Here is a 21774-nt window from a genome sequence, read left to right as displayed (position 1 = left end):
CCCTACCCTCATCACTTCCTGTTGTGACGTGGCCGCACCGGATATGACGTTCCCAGCTTTAGAAGGAGGTGTGCCGAGCAGGCGCACGACGGGGTAGGGAAATTTCACACCAGAATTCGGGAGAAGGGGCCACCTCTCAGCCTTACCTCTCAGCTGGACAACGGCCGACACTGCGCATGCGCCAGGAGCCTCACCAGCGGTTAGGGAAAAATTACAGGCCAGTGTGCAAGCGCGGCTAACTATTCCCGTCGGGATACACCGTGCATGCGCACCAGCGGACAGGGAGATCTCTTATACCGAACATCCACCCGATCACCGCTCCTGCGCAGTGTGGGGGTAGGGAGATCTGATGGCCATTTTTTCTGTTAAATCTCCCTACCACTCACTGCGCACGCGCGGTGTCTGATCATCCGTAGCCAGCTGAGAGGTAAGGTGCAAGCGCATTAGGTGGCCCCTTCTCCCCAACTCTGGTGTGAAATTTCTCTACCCCGTCGTTGTGCGGCGGAAGTAAACTGCCGCAAGATCGTGATATATGGTCCGGCGCATGTGCATTAAACGCTCTGCTGCCTCTGCCCATAGTGGGTAATTGAGTGCGCAGGCGCGAGGATTATGTTTAACGGCGCAGGCGCCGGATTTGTCAATGACGGGAGGATGGAATCTGAAGAACCTAGGGCGGGCCAGAGGGGTGAAAGGGGAGGAGTTTGATTTGAACAGCGCCGTGGGGCATGGGCACCGGCCGCATAAACGCCGCCCCTGGGCACCTTCAGAACCTAATTAGCATATGGAATAAAAGCGTTTTCAATAGAAAATAGGCGATGGACCGCAATATGAAAGGTAAGATTATAATATGGGGAATGTAATGGAGATCATGATGATTGTCGTGTATAATGGTCATTGTAGGTGAAAGATTTTCTTTAAATGCGTTAAACCAATCGTGAAGCAACAGATTTTAGCCAAAAGGATCAGTAACACTGGGTCCCCCTCGGTGTTTCAGCCGTCAATAATTTTCATTTTTTTCTTCAATGTAGCTGTATGAGAGACCTTACATTTTACAGGATGATTTGTACTTTTTAAGCCAATCATTTTGGGGTACATATAACTTTTTTATTTCCCAGGACATTTATTTTACAGCTTTCATTGCGTGGTGTAAATAACATGATAACTTTATTCTGCGGCTCCGAACGATTACGTGGATACCAAATTTATATAGTTTTTTTTATTACGTTTCTCTACTTACACAATAAGAAACACTTTTTTTATTATATATCAACATAATTTAATTGTTTTTTTGTTATTGTATTTTCTGTGTCCAATAAATAATGAATTATTTTTAAAGTTACAGGTCATTACTTTTTTCAGTAATAAAACACTATAGGGGTTATTTACTAGGCTTAAATACGCCTAAATAGGCGTATTTCAGGCGCAGATTCTGGCGGTCTTAATAAATGTGCCCCTATATACTAGATAAAGTTCCTTAGGTTTTCCTGTAAGACCACCGAGGTGCCACGGTCAGCACTGACTGCAGCATCTGAGAGGTTAAACGGCTAATTAGATGTAGAGGAATGAATAGATGAGCAAACACTCCTTTCACAGAAAAAAAGACCCACATCTTATGTGACAGGGAGCAAGTCTGCTCTCTGATATAGGGGGAGATACCATGAAGGGTTAAAGTCACCATTTTTTCTGGGATGATCTAAACCTATTCAGGGAGAGAAGGAAAATCTGTGACTCTCCCGCTCTCTCTGCATGCTCATCCTAGTCCAACTCCCCTCTCCTCCTCCATGCAGGCTGAAGTGCACGGTATATATGCAGCTCTCACTTCAACCCGCTCACCTATCTTTGAAACTTCAATAGAAGCGAATAGAGAGTGCAGGGTATACGGAGCCATGTCTCGATTCAAAGTAGCTGCAAGATGGGGGGTTGTGAGACCCACCACCTATTGTACATTTATGGCATATCCTGTTGAAATAAACCTTTAAATATGACTTTAGGGACGGGTGCTGTGCCTGGTTAGTCTGGACCAAGAGCTTTACAGTAGACTATGGGGGCTTTGTAGTGTCACGATACTGATGACCTATTCCTCAGGATTAGGGCGCATTCACACGACCGTATATTTGAGTCTGCATCCATTCCGCCACTTGGCCAAATGGATGTAGACCCATTTATTTCAATGGTGCTGCAAACAATGCGGACAGCACACCGCGTGCTGTCTGCACCCGTACTTCCGTTCCGTGGACCTGTAAAAAAAGATAGAACGGGTCCTATTCTTGTTCGCAATCGCGGACAAGAATAGGCATTTCCATCACAGGGCTGGCAGTTCCATTCTGCAAAATGTGGAACGCACACGGCCGGTATGTGTGTTTTGCGGATCCGCAAAAACGCATACAGTCGTCTGAATGAGCCCTAAGTCATTAATATCAGATCTACTGGGGTCTGACTTCTGGCACCCCTGCTGTTTGAAGCTCGTCCAAATGCTGCGCCCTCTTCATAGTGAGCCAAGCCAAGGAGCCAGGAGTCGGACTTCCACAATCGGATATTCTGAGGATAGGTCATCAATATCATGAAAATTAACAGATTAAAAAAATAAATAATAATAAATCAGTTAGCAATTCAAGGTTACCTCAAGCATTGGTGGTAAAGGGCTCCAAGAGTTGGCATCAGGATCATAATGCTCACCAGAAGATAATGTCTCACTGTTTTCATTCTGACCCCCGAGTACAAACAGGAAGCCTTCTGCAAATATAAAAGAACTGAATCTAATTATACCCAGTAGATTAGGGATTACGTAAACTTTTCTACACTTGAATGGGACTGAGCTGTACAGAGGCCATGCGACCGATGGACGTGCCATGCCAGGGCGAGGAAGCGGCTGCAGCATTTGTTCCACCTCGGTCCCTTTAAAACAGCTTAGGGAGGGTTCACATCAGTCTGAGGCGTCTGTTTAAAATGTACATTTTTTGTATATGTTAAACGGATGGGAAAAATGTGATGTGAACCCACCCTTATTGGCGAGGGTGGCAGGAGTTGGACCTCCATGAGATGCTGATGCCCCGTCCTGAGGTTAGGTCGTCAATAAGTACCACAATCACTTTAAAAAGGTTTACACAGAATTATGGTAGCTAAAGAATGAAACCGGAATCAGGCTTCTAATAGATTCAAAATTTAAAGGGAACCTGTCCTCACCTTTATGCTAACCTCACTTAGGGCCACATAAAATAGTGACAGAAATGCTGATCCAGCGGTGTGTCAGTCATGAGCTAAAAGTAAGTGGTTGCCGAGAACCAGCATCAAAACCTTTGCAGCCCAGGCCTTGAAAAGAGTCAAATCTACCTGAGAAGAGTCCTGGTTATACATAATCTCCTGTTCTCTCACCCATCTGCTGATGATTGGCAGTTCTCTCCTAGAGAGATAGGAAGAAAACTAGGCAGAAGACTGTCAGTCATCAGCAGGAGGGCAGGAGATTATGAATAACCAGGACTCTTCTCAGGTAGATTTGACTCTTTTCCAGGCCCAGTCTGCAATGATTGTGATGTTGGTTCTCAGTAACCACTTACTTTTAACTTAGAAATGACAGACCGCTGAAATCAACTCATTTGTCTCTACTTTATGCTGCCGTTAGTATGGGTAGCATAACGTTGATGACGGGTTCCCTTTAACACAGTGATAATCTATGTCATACCTGCAGACAGAACCCCATGGTTGATGCGTGGCATGCTGAGAGGTGCCAGTTCAATCCACAGCTGTCTGTTTCGATCGTAAAGTGGGCACATACAACGAACGTTAGCCAATGGCTTCCGGGACCTAGAAATAGATGTGTTACATTAAAAAAATATTCCATAGTTTTTAAACCAGCCCCTGGATCTGAGTACTCTTTGTAATTGCATGTAATTAAGAATTTGGTATAGCCACTGATCTATTCACTAAAATGTATTTGTATAGCGCCACCTGCTGTATGTTCGGTTTCTTATTTCTCTGTTCATCTCGCTGAGGTGGACGCACATGCTCAGTTGCATCCTTTCACTGCCTCCTGAGCTGTTATAGGGACAGAGCTGCAGCAGAAGAAACTCCCCCTGAGCTGTCAGCTTGATATAAATCTAGCAGAGCAATGAAGGTGGAGATCTCTGGATCCATGGGAGGTACAGGGCTGGTTGTAGCTTTGTTAGAAAGAGATTGTCATGTGCTGTACGATGTCTAATTTTCATTTTTAACATTAAAGGAGTTATCAAGGTAATGAAAACCTACCCACCTATCACATCGGCAGGGGTCCGAGTCCTGGCACCCCCGCTGATCAGCTGACTTCAACAGGCCTGAGCTGCAACTAGGCCACGTTACAAATGCACGGTGACGTCACATGGCCTAGGAAGAGGCCACGGCACTCATGGAGCGCCAGCCTCTTCTAATATCGGGGGGTCCAACACCAACGACCCCCGACGATCTGATATTGATGACTTATCCACAGTATAGGTCATCAATATTAATTAACGGATAACCCCTTTCATCATGGCATAACCCCTTTAACCAAATGACTATTCCCACCATGTTCACAATCACACATACAGACTAGAGAAGAGCGAATTTCATATTTTGAAATTCGTTCAGGCTTCGTTTACTGGTAAAAGGTGAATTGCAATAAGGATTCCGTTACCACAGGCCATAACGCAATTCATGATGGAATGCCTTTAGAGGCATTCCGTTATTCATTCCGTCATAAAGTCTATGGGCTGCATAAAGGATCCGTCCCGTTTCCGTTATGCAGGGGAGTCCTCTCCTGCATAACGGAAACGGGACGGATCCGTTATGCAGCCCATAGACTTCTATTATGACGGAATGAATAACGGAATGCCTCTAAAGGCATTCAGTCATAGAATTGCGTTATGGTCTGTGGGAACGGAATCCATAACGCAATTCACCTTTTAACAGTAAACGAATCGCAAATTAATTCCATAACCGGAAATTCACTCATCTCTAAAACAGACGTTATGTACGCCATTTTAATTTCCTGCCCATATGAAAACTCCAGACACGGCAATGGATGACTTACGCCCTCTCCTCCCCTCCAGCTGTCACTATGCATTCAGAGTAGCCTCTCGGTTTAAAGGATGCCAGGACGGCTTCTCCTTGCTGCGGCTGGCTCAGGGGGATGTTGTTGCACTCCCTGACCATCTCCCGCACCAACGGCTCATTGAGCATTTGTTCTCGCAGGTAGTTGGAATCCAGGCCGGTCACCCACAAGGCTGAGGTCACGTCTTTCATATGGACCTGGGGGAATAAGAGTGGAGCAGCACATTAGGCACTGCAAGAGAAACGAGCAACAAACTTGACAGGTATAATAAATGAGGTTTAGAAGAGGACCCCTCCTGGAAATATAAGTCCTTGTGTCGTCCTCATCATTTATCAACTTGCTATTTAGTTCCGCAAAAAAATAAGGCTGTGCAAACCACCAGTGGTCAGCAGCTATGGCTGGGTGGGCCTATACATGCAGGTTCCTTCAGAAATAAAATATTACATGGCACCCAAGGAAATGACTGGGAGACCACGTAATGCATGGTTCACATGAAGGCGCCTAGGGAGCAAGATTGGTGCAAGAGGGATGTCCGATATAAGGGGTCCCATTCCCTCTATGATGTCCGTATGCCCTGAGAAACATGAGGTCTGCACTGGCATCTGAATGCAAACAAGAATGGCGACGTTCACTGTTAGAAAGCAGAGATTTTGAAAACGGAACTCTTTATCATAAAATAAAAAACTTTCTATCCCTAAAACATGCAAAACCCTTCAAGTTTGTCATCAAAGCTTTTTTTGAACATGTTACCTAAGAAGATGGAGATAATGTAGGAACGGCAAAACGGAGAGGACAGAAACTGGGACGAATATACATCGACGAGACAGTTTTTCATCAATTTGTACTACAGTAGCTCTTCGGTGGGATCGGACCAGATGAGCTAGCCTTCTCTCTAAACGCGCATCAATGAGCCTTTAATACTCGGAACCTTGTCACCACTTCACAGATTGTCCATCCGTGGACCATGTTTGGTAGGCGCTAACTACTGCACACAGGGAACATTCCACACGACCCGTCTTTTGCTCTGATCTATCCCTTGACAGATGTTATTGTCATGGGACAATCGGGATGTATGGCAGCAGATCTGTTTCAGTAATTTCGTCAGACGGACACCAAAACGCTGCAAGCCTCCAAAGCGGAATGGAGTCAAACTGATGCATTCTCAGCGGATCCTTTTCCATTCAGAATGCATTAGGGCAAAACGGATCTGTTTTGGACCGCTTGTGGGAGCCCTGAACGGATCTCACAAACGGAAAGCCAAAACGCCAGTGTTAAAGTAGCATTAGTGATGAGCGGTGGACTTTGAGCCGAATTTCTTCGTGCTTTGCGGTAACGAATCGATTTAACCTAAAATAGCGTAAAAAAATAAAAAATACTTACCTGATCCATTTGCTTGCGACGGGCCACCCGCCACCATCTTGCTGCAAGATCTCGGCCGAAATCCAGTGCGCGGTGACGTACGACTTCACCACGCCGGCCGCGTGTATAATTCCTACCAGATGCCGTGATCAGCTATGAATGCGGCATCTGAGGGGTACAATGATGGGGGGGGCGCAATCCACCCACTACTTGCAAAGAAATGCCAATTTTTGGGGTAAAATTCAGTGAAGCAGCTAAATCGAACTTCGCTCATCTCTTCACAGTATATAGTGATCCACGATAAAAACACTGCTTTTCTCCAGGGACTCCCTCATTGGCCTATAGTGGGAGTGCATAGACTTGCACTGGGTGGTTCCAAACCCCAAACACTGAAACATTTGCCTTTTTGTAAGAGAATTTGCCTCTGTCAGGATAAAATATAGGAAGATGACTGAAAATAGGAATATACAGAACCTCCATGCAGTAAAGAGATGCGAGAAGCATGTGGCCTAGACCTGGAGTTTGTGTCTGCCAGACTCCATTATACTGTAGGCTGACGGACAGTCCGTTCGCATGGAAAGAACCATTATGGCCGCCATCACAGCTTCCACAGGTTTTGTCACCCAGATTTTGAAAGCTTCTGAATGGCAATCCTGTCTAGTTACGCAGGAGTCTGGAGCAGTAACCACGTGTGTGTATGTGGTAGACGTGGTGCGGGTCCGTAACTGCAGCCAAATCGGTTTATTACTCAGCATCTGCATCTCACAAAATAAGAAAAACTGGACCAGCCAGAGTAAGTGACTTACCTCCAGAAGGTGAACCTGCTATTCTACACGTTACAAGTAACCACGCCGGTCATATTTAGCCCCTTAAGAATGCAGACAATTTTGGCCTGAGGAAGCAATGCATTTTATTGCATGTCGCCTCTCTACACTGACAACTTTTTTTTTTTTTTCTTCAATAGGGTGTAAGTACGGTATGTTAGGATTGAAGGCCAGACCTGCTGCCTCGTAGAGCTGAATGTAATGATACCTTTCACTTAGTGATCCGTTGCTTCCTTCTGGAGAAAAAGCACTTTCAATCCATATCCAAATGAGCAATTAAGTGCATCAAAGTTGTTCAGACTCTGAATCAGATCAAGAATAATTTAATCCAATGATGGCAAGCAAAGATCTTGATTTATCAAGAGCTTTGTGCCAATTTTTCAGCATATAAAAATCGATGCAAGCAATTAGTGACTTCTTCGCTCACCACACTTTTATGTCAGAAACTGGTGTAAAACATGTGCAACTACACCACACAGCCAGTGAAGGACCACATTTATTAAAGGGGTTTCCTGTGTTTAGGATATTGATGGTCTATCCTCGGAATAGGTCATGAGTAGCAAACTCATGGTGGTCCAGCTCTTGGCACCTCAGCTGTTTGAAAGGGGCTGCGACTTCTTCACTGTTTACATCAGTCAGAAGCTTTCACTGCGAAACAGTCAAGGGTGGTTGGCTCCTTGGCGTTCGTAACGTCTCGTGTATGTTGGGGGTAGTTACCTTTGTTATGGACTTGATTATTTGTATTTAAAAGGGTTTTGCAAGATTTTACTACTGGTGACCTATCCTCAGGATAAGGCCTCCGGCCGGGCCCGTGCTGTGGATGGCAAATTGCGGACTGCAATGCATGGGCACCGACCGTGAGGCTGCCGCATGCGGATGGCGGACCCATTCACTTGAATGGGGTCCACCATCTGCATCCGACTGTCCGCACCGCAAAAAAAGAAGAACATGCACTACTTTTTTGCGGTGCGGAGCCACGGAAGCACTCCATGGTGCTTCCGATCTGTGCCTCCGTTCAGCACCGCATCTCTCGGATTGAGGACCCATTCAAGTGACAGCTAGTGCCCGTGTATTGCAGACCCGCTGTTTGCGAGCACAAGCAACGGTCGTGTGCATGAGCCCCAAGTCATCGGTATCTGTTCGGTGGGGGACCAACACTCAGAACCCCCCACCGATTAGCTGTTTGAGAAGGTGCTCCTTCTCCGTGCTTGTCAAGCACAGTGCCGTATGTTGTATAGCAGCAGTGCTTGGTATTGCGCTCAGCCTCATTCACTTCTACAACTGATCGGCGGGGGTCCCAGGTGTCGGACCCCAACTGATCAGATACTGATGACTTGTTATCAGGATAGAGTCTCAGAAAACTCCTTTAACCACCTCCGGACCGCCTAACGCAGGATCGCGTTCCGGAGGTGGCAGCGCTGCGCAGAGTCACGCATATACGCGTCATCTCGCGAGACGCGAGATTTCGCTCCAAGCCGGCCCGCGCATGCGAATCGCGGGCCGGCAAAATTAAAAGAAGTATTTCGTCACCAGCCTGCCAGCAACGATCATTGGCTGGCAGGCTGGCGATTTTCAAAAAATCCAATCCAAAGTCATATAACAGATCATATTAGTAAATATGATCTGTTATATGGCTTGTCTGCTCCTGTGCTGGTCCTTTTCGTCGGTTGGATCCAGCACAGGAGCAGACTGAACTGTGAGTAGCACCAACACTACACCTTAGCCCCAGATCACCCACCTGCACCCCAATTAACCCTTTGATCACCCCTTTGATCGCCCCTGTCAATCACTAGTGAAAGGAAAAAAAGTGATCAGTGTAAACTGTCACTTTTTTTTTTCCACTGGTATTGGCCGTTAGGTTTTAGGGATAGTTTAGGCCCCTTGGTTAGGTAGTTAGCGTCAGTTAGCGCCCACCCCACCGCACCGCAGTCACTTTTATTCGCTGTTTAGCGTATCGCTAATCAACATTTGTACTTTTATAGTATCTGTAAGTGATCAAAACTGATCACGGTCAGATCTATAATAGTATTAGTGTCACTTTAGTTCGCCCTCCACCCAAAACGCAGTGTTTGCCCGATCAGGCCTGATCGGTCGCCCACACGTGCGTTCACCCACGCCCGCCCCACCGCAGTGACAAAAAATATATATTTTTTGATCACTGCACATTCATTTTACACGCACTGCGGCGATAAAAAAATCAGTTTTGATATTTTTTATCAACCGCAGCAGCCTCCGGTACTTCGCTAGCCTCCCCTTTGTAAGACAGGTTTGCTTTTTTTCTTGGGTAGTCTCAGGGAATACCCCTAAATTTAGTAGTCCAAAATGTCAAACAGGGGGTATTCTTCTGAAGAGGCCTACAGGATTCTGACCCAGTCGGATGAGGAGTGGGAACCCTCATCTGATGAATCTAGCGGGTCAGAATATGAACCTGTAGAAAGCAGTGGCTCTCTGACCCAAAGTTCGGACGAGGAGGTGGAGGTCCCTGATAGCACCAGGCGTACCCGGCCCCGTGTCGCTAGACCACAGGTTACGCAGGATCCGCTTCAAGAGCAGCAGAGTGGGGCTGTCGCTGCCGGATCACGTGGTGAGGCATACACCAGCAGCGCAGCCCTTCCTGGACCTAGTACCAGCACTGCCGTACAACCTGGTGAAGTAGCGAGCACCAGAAGGGCAGTTGAAGCTGGTACGGTGGCACGTGCAATAGTTACCCCGTCGCAGCCACCGCACAGACAGGCCCGTAGAGCCCCTAGAGTCCCTGAGGTGCTGGCAAATCCTGATTGGCAGTCACCAACTTCAGCCGCACCAGTAGTTCCCCCTTTCACCGCCCAGTCTGGAGTTCGGGTTGAGACGGCTCAAATCGGTTCGGCCCTGGGATTTTTTGAGCTGTTCTTGACTGCGGAGCTCTTGGACTTAGTTGTGGCAGAGACAAACCGGTATGCCACACAATTTATAACCGCAAACCCGGGAAGCTATTATGCCCAGCCTTTCCGGTGGAAACCAGTCCAAGTTTCCGAACTTAAAATTTTTCTGGGCCTTCTCCTCAACATGGGCCTGACAAAAAAGCATGAATTGCGGTCATATTGGTCCACGAACCCAATTCATCACATGCCCATGTTCTCTGCTGCTATGTCCAGGACACGATTTGAGACCATCCTCCGTTTTCTGCATTTTAGCGACAACACCACCTCCCGTCCCAGAGGCCACCCTGCTTTTGACCGGCTCCACAAAATTCGGCCCCTCATAGACCATTTCAACCTGAAATTTGCAGATTTGTATACCCCTGAGCAAAACATCTGCGTAGACGAGTCCCTAATACATTTTACCGGGCGCCTTGGCTTCAAACAATACATCCCAAGCAAGCGTGCCCGGTATGGGGTCAAATTGTATAAGCTCTGTGAAAGGGCCACAGGCTATACCCACAAATTTCGGATCTATGAGGGAAAAGATCAGACCCTGGAGCCGGTCGGTTGCCCTGACTACCTGGGGAGCAGTGGGAAGACAGTCTGGGACTTGGTGTCACCCTTATTCGGCAAGGGGTACCATCTTTATGTGGACAATTTCTACACAAGTGTGGCCCTCTTTAGGCATTTGTTTCTAGAACGGATTTGCGCCTGTGGCACCGCGCGAACTAGTCGCGTGGGCTTCCCCCAACGGCTTGTAACCACCCGTCTTGCAAGGGGGCAGAGGGCTGCCTTGTGTAACGAAGAACTGCTCGCGGTGAAATGGAGAGACAAGCGTGACGTTTACATGCTCTCCTCCATTCACGCAGACACGACAATCCAAATTGAGCGAGCAACCTGTGTCATTGAAAAGCCCCTCTGTGTCCACGACTATAATGCGCTCATGGGAGGGGTGGACTTCAATGACCAGATGTTGTCTCCGTATTTAGTTTCCCGCAGAACCAGACGCTGGTATAAGAAGGTGTCTGTATATTTGATTCAATTGGCGCTGTACAATAGTTTTGTTCTCTACAGTAAGGCTGGGAGAACACGATCCTTCCTCAAATTCCAGGAAGAGATCATCGAGAACCTCCTGTATCCAGAAGGTTCTGTGGCCCCATCCGCCAGTGTAGTTAGCCGTCTACACGAGCGACATTTCCCCAGTGTCGTTCCTGGTACCTCAACCCAACCGTCACCCCGAAAAAGATGTCGTGTCTGTAGCAGGAGTGGAATAAGGCGTGACACCCGCTATTTCTGTCCTGACTGTGCTGACCACCCTGCCCTATGCTATGGAGAGTGTTTCCGGAAGTACCACACACAGGTACACCTAGCATAGGGATCACATCTCACCAGGACAGGCACACAGGGCTATTAGGGCCCATTCACTCACAGCTGCTGCAAACCTCTCCTTTCACCTGGGATAAAGTGCATAACGTACTTCGCCACATCTTTGGGCGATTTGCGCTTTGCACATTGTCCCATGGGGAAGGAGAGGTTTGTTCTATAAAGGTAAAAAAAACTAAACAAAAAAAAAATTACCGGTAAGTAAAAAAGTTAAAAAAGTTAAAAAAAGTTAATATGTTCTGTTCTAAAGTTAATAAAGTTATTGCTTTGCGGCCTGGTTTTTTCTTTTTTGTTTTGTTTTTTTTACCTTTCAGGTGGACCAACCGATCGACTAGCTGCAGCACTGATGTGCATTCGGACAGAAGCATTGCGCTGCTGTCAGATTACACGCAAGTCGGTGTATGCGGCGCTGCAAGACGAGATTTCTCCTCTGCAGTAAAAGATATGTTTGCCGAGGCATATGAGCTGAGGAGGTGGCGGTGTTCATATACTTTGGCAAACACTTTGTATATATAAAAAAAAAAATCCCGGCAATGATTTATTCATCCACATCGATTGATGTGAATGGAGAAATCGGGTTTGCCAGGGCATACGAGCTAAGTGGGCATGGATGTTGGGCGGAGCTCCTATGTCCTGGCAGACGCCTTTCCCCTCCTTTTTCTTTTTTTGGCAGAGATTTTTTCATCCACATTGATCGATGCGAATGAAGAAATCTGTGCCGTTCATTTTTTTCTTTCAGCCCAGCGGCTGAACGGAAAAAAAAAATCTCATTACCTGTATGCTCAATATAAGGAGAATAGCAGAAACTCCTAATGCTGGGCATACATGTAATGATTGCGGAGACCCTCAAATGCCAGGGCAGTACAAACACCCCACAAATAACACCATTTTGGAAAGAAGACACCCCAAGGTATTCGCTGAGGGGCATATTGAGTCCATGAAAGATTGAAATTTTTGTCCCAAGTTAGCGGAAAGGGAGACTTTGTGAGAACAAAATCAATTTCCGCTAACTTGTGCCAAAAATTTTTTTTTTCAATGAACTCGCCATGCCCCTCATTGAATACCTTGGGGTGTCTTCTTTCCAAAATGGGGTCACATGTGGGGTATTTATACTGCCCTGGCATTTTAGGGGCCCCAAAGCGTGAGAAGAAGTCTGGTATCCAAATGTCTAAAAATGCTCTCCTAAAAGGAATTTGGGCCCCTTTGCCCACCTAGGCTGCAAAAAAGTGTCACACATGTGGTATCTCCGTATTCAGTAGAAGTTGGTGAATGTGTTTTGGGGTGTCATTTTACATATACCCATGCTGGGTGAGATAAATATCTTGGTCAAATGCCAACTTTGTATAAAAAAATGGGAAAAGTTGTCTTTTGCCAAGATATTTCTCTCACCCAGCATGGGTATATGTAAAATGACACCACAAAACACATTCCCCAACTTCTCCCGAGTACAGCGATACCAGATGTGTGACACTTTTTTGCAGCCTAGGTGGGCAAAGGGGCCCACATTCCAAAGAGCACCTTTCGGATTTCACAGGTCATTTACCTACTTACCACACATTAGGGCCCCTGGAAAATGCCAGGGCAGTATAACTACCCCACAAGTGACCCTATTTTGGAAAGAAGACACCCCAAGGTATTCCGTGAGGGGCATGGCGAGTTCCTAGAATTTTTATTTTTTGTCACAAGTTAGTGGAAAATGATGATTTTTTTTTTTTTTTTTTACATACAAAGTCTCATATTCCACTAACTTGTGACAAAAAATAAAAAACTTCCATGAACTCACTATGCCCATCAGCGAATACCTTGGGGTGTCTTCTTTCCAAAATGGGGTCACTTGTGGGGTAGTTATACTGCCCTGGCATTCTAGGGGCCCAAATGTGTGGTAAGGAGTTTGAAATCAAATTCTGTAAAAAATGACGAGTGAAATCCGAAAGGTGCTCTTTGGAATATGGGCCCCTTTGCCCACCTAGGCTGCAAAAAAGTGTCACACATCTGGTATCTCCGTATTCAGTAGAAGTTGGGGAATGTGTTTTGGGGTGTCATTTTACATATACCCATGCTGGGTGAGAGAAATATCTTGGCAAAAGACAACTTTTCCCATTTTTTTATACAAAGTTGGCATTTGACCAAGATATTTCTCTCACCCAGCATGGGTATATGTAAAAAAAGACACCCCAAAACACATTCCCCAACTTCTACTGAATACGGAGATACCAGATGTGTGACACTTTTTTGCAGCCTAGGTGGGCAAAGGGGCCCATATTCCAAAGAGCACCTTTCGGATTTCACTCGTCATTTTTTACAGAATTTGATTTCAAACTCCTTACCACACATTTGGGCCCCTAGAATGCCAGCGCAGTATAACTACCCCACAAGTGACCCCATTTTGGAAAGAAGAGACCCCAAGGTATTCGCTGATGGGCATAGTGAGTTCATAGAACTTTTTATTTTTTGTCACAAGTTAGTGGAATATGAGACTTTGTAAGAAAAAAAAAAAAAAAATCATCATTTTCCGCTAACTTGTGACAAAAAATAAAAAGTTCTATGAACTCACTATGCCCACCAGCGAATACCTTAGGGTGTGTACTTTCCGAAATGGGGTCATTTGTGGGGTATTTGTACTGTCTGGGCATTGTAAAACCTCAGGAAACATGACAGGTGCTCGGAAAGTCACAGCTGCTTCAAAAAGCGGAAATTCACATTTTTGTACCATAGTTTGTAAACGCTATAACTTTTACCCAAACCATTTTTTTTTTTACCCAAACATTTTTTTTTTTATCAAAGACATGTAGAACAATAAATTTAGAGCAAAATTTATATATGGATCTTGTTTTTTTTGCAAAATTTTACAACTGAAAGTGAAAAATGTCATTTTTTTGCAAAAAAATCGTTAAATTTCGATTAATAACAAAAAAAGTAAAAATGTCAGCAGCAATGAAATACCACCAAATGAAAGCTCTATTAGTGAGAAGAAAAGGAGGTAAAATTCATTTGGGTGGTAAGTTGCATGACCGAGCAATAAATGGTGAAAGTAGTGTAGGTCAGAAGTGTAAAAAGTGGCCTGGTCTTTCAGGGTGTTTAAGCACTGGGGGCTGAGGTGGTTAACCACCTCCCGACCGCCTAACGCACGGATGCGTCCGGAAGGTGGTTGATTCATTCCTCCTGGACGCATCCGTGCGTCATCTCGCGAGACGCGAGATTTCCTGTGAACGCGCGCACACAGGCGCGCGCGCTCACAGGAACGGAAGGTAAGAGAGTTGATCTCCAGCCTGCCAGCGGCGATCGTTCGCTGGCAGGCTGGAGATGTGTTTTTTTTAACCCCTAACAGGTATATTAGACGCTGTTTTGATAACAGCGTCTAATATACCTGCTACCTGGTCCTCTGGTGGTCCCCTTTGTTTGGATCGACCACCAGAGGACACAGGTAGCTCAGTAAAGTAGCACCAAGCACCACTACACTACACTACACCCCCCCCCCCGTCACTTATTAACCCCTTATTAGCCCCTGATCACCCCATATAGACTCCCTGATCACCCCCCTGTCATTGATTACCCCCCTGTCATTGATCAACCCCCTGTAAAGCTCCATTCAGACGTCCGCATGATTTTTACGGATCCACTGATAGATGGATCGGATCCGCAAAACGCATCCGGACGTCTGAATGAAGCCTTACAGGGGCATGATCAATGACTGTGGTGATCACCCCATATAGACTCCCTGATCACCCCCCTGTCATTGATTACACCCCTGTCATTGATCACCCCCCTGTAAAGCTCCATTCAGATGTCCGCATGATTTTTACGGATGCACTGATAGATGGATCGGATCCGCAAAACGCATCCGGACGTCTGAATGAAGCCTTACAGGGGCATGATCAATGACTGTGGTGATCACCACATATAGACTCCCTGATCACCCCCCTGTAAAGCTCCATTCAGATGTCCGCATGATTTTTACGGATGCACTGATAGATGGATCGGATCCGCAAAACGCATCCGGACGTCTGAATGAAGCTTTACAGGGGCGTGATCAATGACTGTGGTGATCACCCCATATAGACTCCCTGATCACCCCCCTGTCATTGATTACACCCCTGTCATTGATTACCCCCCTGTCATTGATTACCCCCCTGTAAAGCTCCATTCAGACGTCCGCATGATTTTTACGGATCCACTGATAGATGGATCGGATCCGCAAAACGCATCCGGACGTCTGAATGAAGCCTTACAGGGGCGTGATCAATGACTGTGGTGATCACCCCATATAGACCCCCCTGTCATTGATCACCCCCCTGTCATTGATCACCCCCCTGTCATTGATCACACCCCTGTCATTGATCACCCCTCTGTAAGGCTCCATTCAGACATTTTTTTGGCCCAAGTTAGCGGAATTATATATTTTTTTTCTTACAAAGTCTCATATTCCACTAACTTGTGTCAAAAAATAAAATCTCACATGAACTCACCATACCCCTCACGGAATCCAAATGCGTAAAATTTTTTAGACATTTATATTCCAGACTTCTTCTCACGCTTTAGGGCCCCTAGAATGCCAGGGCAGTATAAATACCCCACATGTGACCCCATTTCGGAAAGAAGACACCCCCAGGTATTCCGTGAGGGGCATATTGAGTCCATGAAAGATTGAAATTTTTGTCCCAAGTTAGCGGAACGGGAGACTTTGTGAGAAAAAAATTAAAAATATCAATTTCCGCTAACTTGTGCCAAAAAAAAAAAAATTCTATGAACTCGCCATGCCCCTCATTGAATACCTTGGGGTGTCTTCTTTCCAAAATGGGGTCACATGTGGGGTATTTATACTGCCCTGGCATTCTAGGGGCCCCAAAGCGTGAGAAGAAGTCTGGTATCCAAATGTCTAAAAATGCCCTCCTAAAAGGAATTTGGGCACCTTTGCGCATCTAGGCTGCAAAAAAGTGTCACACATCTGGTATCGCCGTACTCAGGAGAAGTTGGGGAATGTGTTTTGGGGTGTCATTTTACATATACCCATGCTGGGTGAGAGAAATATCTTGGTCAAATGCCAACTTTGTATAAAAAAATGGGAAAAGTTGTCTTTTGCCAAGATATTTCTCTCACCCAGCAAGGGTATATGTAAAATGACACCCCAAAACACATTCCCCAACTTCTCCTGAATACGGCGATACCACATGTGTGACACTTTTTTGCAGCCTAGGTGGGCAAAGGGGCCCATATTCCAAAGAGCACCTTTAGGATTTCACAGGTCATTTACCTACTTACCACACATTAGGGCCCCTGGAAAATGCCAGGGCAGTATAACTACCCCACAAGTGACCCCATTTTGGAAAGAAGACACCCCAAGGTATTCCGTGAGGGGCATGGCGAGTTCCTAGAATTTTTTATTTTTTGTCACAAGTTAGTGGAAAATGCTGATTTATTATTATTATTATTATTTTTTTTTTTCATACAAAGTCTCATATTCCACTAACTTGTGACAAAAAATAAAAACTTCCATGAACTCACTATGCCCATCAGCGAATACCTTGGGGTCTCTTCTTTCCAAAATGGGGTCACTTGTGGGGTAGTTATACTGCCCTGGCATTCTAGGGGCCCAAATGTGTGGTAAGGAGTTTGAAATCAAATTCTGTAAAAAATGACCTGTGAAATCCGAAAGGTGCTCTTTGGAATGTGGGCCCCTTTGCCCACCTAGGCTGCAAAAAAGTGTCACACATCTGGTATCTCCGTACTCAGGAGAAGGTGGGGAATGTGTTTTGGGGTGTCTTTTTACATATACCCATGCTGGGTGAGAGAAATATCTTGGCAAAAGACAACTTTTCCCATTTTTTTATACAAAGTTGGCATTTGACCAAGATATTTATCTCACCCAGCATGGGTATATGTAAAAAGACACCCCAAAACACATTCCTCAACTTCTCCTGAATACAGATACCAGATGTGTGACACTTTTTTGCAGCCTAGGTGGGCAAAGGGGCCCATATTCCAAAGAGCACCTTTCGGATTTCACAGGTCATTTTTTACAGAATTTGATTTCAAACTCCTTACCACACATTTGGGCCCCTAGAATGCCAGCGCAGTATAACTACCCCACAAGTGACCCCATTTTGGAAAGAAGAGACCCCAAGGTATTTCGTGATGGGCATAGTGAGTTCATAGAAGTTTTTATTTTTTGTCACAAGTTAGTGGAATATGAGACTTTGTAAGAAGAAAAAAAAAAAAAAAAAAAAAAATCATCATTTTCCGCTAACTTGTGACAAAAAATAAAAAGTTCTATGAACTCACTATGCCCATCAGCGAATACCTTAGGGTGTGTACTTTCCGAAATGGGGTCATTTGTGGGGTTTTTCTACTGTCTGGCCATTGTAGAACCTCAGGAAACATGACAGGTGCTCAGAAAGTCAGAGCTGCTTCAAAAAGCGGAAATTCACATTTTTGTACCATAGTTTGTAAACGCTATAACTTTTACCCAAACCATTTTTTTTTTTTACCCAAACATTTTTTTTTTATCAAAGACATGTAGAACAATAAATTTAGAGCAAAATTTCTATATGGATCTCGTTTTTTTTGCAAAATTTTACAACTGAAAGTGAAAAATGTCATTTTTTTGCAAAAAAATCGTTAAATTTCGATTAATAACAAAAAAAGTAAAAATGTCAGCAGCAATGAAATACCACCAAATGAAAGCTCTATTAGTGAGAAGAAAAGGAGGTAAAATTCATTTGGGTGGTAAGTTGCATGACCGAGCAATAAACGGTGAAAGTAGGGTAGGTCAGAAGTGTAAAAAGTGGCCTGGTCTTTCAGGGTGTTTAAGCACTGGGGGCTGAGGTGGTTAAAGAGGACCTGTCACCGATTATTACACTATGAACTAACTATACAGACATGGAGAGCGGCGCCCAGGGATCTCACTGCACTTACTATTATCCCCGGGCGCCGCTCCGTTCTCCTGCTATGCCCGCCGGTATCTCCGTTCCCTAAGTTATGGTAGGCGGAGTCTGCCCTTGTTCTTCTGTAGCGCTGGCCAATCGCGTTGCAGAACTCACAACCTGGGAGAAAATAACCTCCCAGGCTGTGAGCTCTGCGCTGCGATTGGCCAGCGCTAGAGCAGAACAAGGGCAGACTCCGCCTACCATAACTTAGTGACTGGAATCGCCGCCTACTATAACTTAGTGAGCGGAGATACCGGAGGGCATAACGGGAGAACGGAGCGGCGCCCGGGGATAATAGTAAGTGCAGGGAGATCCCCGGGCGCCGCTCTACATGTCTGTATAGTTAGTTCATAGGGTAATAATCGGTGAAAGGTCCTCTTTAAGCCATCTATCGGATACTTACTTGTCCTTACAGTTTGATATGGCACAGCCAGAGCATCCTTTTATTTCTGTCTGCATATGTTTAGATAGTTATTTTTATTTTTTTTACGTAGGTTTATTTTTTTATATTTATGGATAAATGAAAAAAAATATATTTTTTATATATAACTTTGATCGTGCCTCGCTCTCCTTTTTAGTGGGAGTTATTGGTACAAATTATAGCAGCATAACATATGCGATTAGCTGACAAGTGGTTTGTAGATGAGAAGCCAAACGAATGCTCCTGGGACTGTTCCCAATCATTAGCCCGTGTAAAAGACTTCAATGCACTGAAGCAGCTCCTCTTTGGAGCCATAGCTCACCATATACTACATAACTGCTGGAATAGCAATTCCTTATATAACATTACTTTCACTAGATGAAGTTTTATTCTGAAAAAAACATATGCAGGACCATAAGGAAATCCTCTATTATTGTTCCAGAAGCCAAGCCATTTTTGTCCACCGGCTACACCGATCATCAGTGAACCACATTACCTTTCTCACTTCGGGGTCATGGGAAATCCATCTAAGCACGGCTTCAAACACGTATTTTTCATTGCCCACATTTAGCTTCTCCAGGGACAGGACCTCTTTCAGTTTTGTTGGGCCAAGTTCTAAGTATTCCTCGGTGCTGCTGACATCTCGGAAGTGGGTCTCCAGGTACTCGGTGGCCAGGTAATACACATGGTTCAGACAATAATGCAGTGCAAAGTCCCGAATGCCGATGCAGTTCTCGGCGGTAATACAGCCCTCCAGGAACTCGCAGCACAAAGTCTTCAGGTCGGTGAGGAGCAAGAGGTCGGCGGCCTGCACCACGTCCTGGATCGTTTCTTCGCTCAGCCTGATCTGCCCAGGGAAAGACGAAACATACATATAGATTTGGCAGGAGCTGTAGGGTTGGTGCATACTTTTTATACAAATTAAAGTTAAATCTTGCGTTGATTACTCTCTGTATGCTGTATAATGTGTTACCGCACCCATATGCAAATCTGTTTTCTTGACCTTTAAGGGGAAATGTTTGAACGCAAAAAGATACTGAAGAAAAGACTTCTAATGTGAAAAACAACGCTCACGTACACAGACGCATTGGAATGAATGGGTCAAGATTCAGTGCGGGTGCCGTGCGTTCATGTCACGCATTTCGCCCGCGCGGAAAACTCGCTCGTGTGAAAGGGGCCTTACTCACCAATCTACCAAGTTTTCTGGCAGAGCAGAATAGCAAATTTGTCACATGCCAAATTTGCATCTTTTTGCGATTTCGCACCATTCTGAGAAGGTGTTGAGAAGGCGTGGGCTTCTGTGAACTGATTACCATCACCAGACTAATGGCATCAATCATGGCACACATCTCTAGCTGCTCAGAATCGGTCATCAGTATAGTACTCCAGGAACACCCCTTCTAGGGCCCATTCACACGGCCGTATTTTTCTTTCCGCATCCAATCCGCAATTTTGCAGAATGGATGCGAACCCATTCATTTCAATGGGGGCGCAAAAGAGAACGTATCCTATTCTTACCTATATTTATGAACAAGAATAGGCATTTCTATCATGGCGGGGGATATTTCGTTCTGCACACGGCTGGTATCTGTGTTTTGCGGATACCCAATGTGTGGTCTGCAAAAATTGATACATATAAAGGGGGCTTTATCCTTAAAGGGGTATTCCGGTTACCATAAATATAACTTATGTTTTAGAATAATTAATCATCAATAATTACCTAATATAATGTAAATTTCACATATTTACGGTTCAGTAGTTATAAAAGTAGTTTTCCTCTGCTACCCACTGTGTTCCCTCATAAATTACCATGGCATCGACCTGTAGTTCTGAGCCTTTGTCAGGTCGAGCATGCTCAGTGTGTCGCTATCAATTCTCTAGCTAAAGGTCTTGTGAAACAAAGGGCGTGTCAGTGTGCTGCTGATTACTGGGTAGTGGGGGCGTGACCGGACTGTATATCAGGCAGCCAATCAGTAAACATCAACACTCACAGCAGGAAAGCTGGGGATTGTGGGGATTGTAGTTGTGTGAGGGAAGATCAGGCGCCATGACACTCTGTATGTTGCAGACTCACACAGGAGCTAGACAAATGGGTTGCAAGGTAAATTGAAACTCCGGTTATATGTACAGGTGTGGGTTCTGGTTGGGTCACAGCTTGCAGCCTTAATGCAGTTTTTCTAAAATTAAGTTACTTTACTGGAATACCCCTTTAAAGGGGTATTCCCATCACATACAATGGGGGCATATCGCTAGGATTTGTTCCCATTGTCTGATAGGTGCGGGTCCCACCTCTGCGACCCGCACCTACAACGAGAACGGACTGGGGAAATTAATGGAGGGCGCACTGCGCATGCACAGCCGCCCTCCAATCATTTCCATGGGGCCGCCGAAAATAGCAGAGCGCTGGCACGGCTATTTCTGTCTGCCCCATAGAAATGAATAGGAGCAGGGGCCGCACGTGCTGTATGGGAGCAGCGCTTGGTGGTGGACGGACCCCAGGAAATCCGCGTCCTCCAGTCTCGGCTCTCCCTGCTTCATTCTCCTTGTAGGTGCGGGTCCCAGAGGTGGGACCCGCACCTATCAGACAATGGGGGCATATCCTAGGGATATTCCTCCATTGTCTGTGAAGGGAATACCCCTTTAATGAATGAGCAGGACACTGTCCAGGTTCATGAGACTACTCTGTTTTCCACTTTATAAGGGCTCATGCACACGACCATTGTTGTTTTGCGGTCCGTTTTTAACCGATCCATTTGTCCGAATCGGAGGTTTTTTTTTCCTCTGATTTAAGTCCTCTTCCATTCTGTTATTCCACAAAACATATCCGTATGGTTTCCGCATTTGATCTATTTTTTGCGGATCGGAAACAGTAACTTATTAATCACCAAACACATGAGCGATA

General features: G+C 45.4%; 1 protein-coding gene across 1 annotated transcript in view; it reads right to left on the bottom strand.

Moving 5' to 3' along the window:
- GAN (gigaxonin) overlaps nt 1-21774 on the bottom strand; it is a 52551-nt gene that overhangs the window by 20149 nt on the left and 10628 nt on the right. Inside the window, exons 3-6 of the mRNA XM_040409659.1 lie at nt 19369-19719; nt 5042-5259; nt 3680-3801; nt 2621-2733 (exon numbers count right to left, since the gene is read on the bottom strand). Coding sequence (XP_040265593.1) covers nt 2621-2733; nt 3680-3801; nt 5042-5259; nt 19369-19719 — 804 coding nt within the window. The remainder of the gene's footprint in view (nt 1-2620; nt 2734-3679; nt 3802-5041; nt 5260-19368; nt 19720-21774) is intronic.

Source organism: Bufo bufo, chromosome 10 (genome assembly GCF_905171765.1).
Source record: "Bufo bufo chromosome 10, aBufBuf1.1, whole genome shotgun sequence".
Taxonomy (NCBI): domain Eukaryota; kingdom Metazoa; phylum Chordata; class Amphibia; order Anura; family Bufonidae; genus Bufo; species Bufo bufo.
The sequence above is the reverse complement of the archived record's forward strand: the minus strand, read 5'-3'. Positions and strand labels throughout refer to the sequence as shown.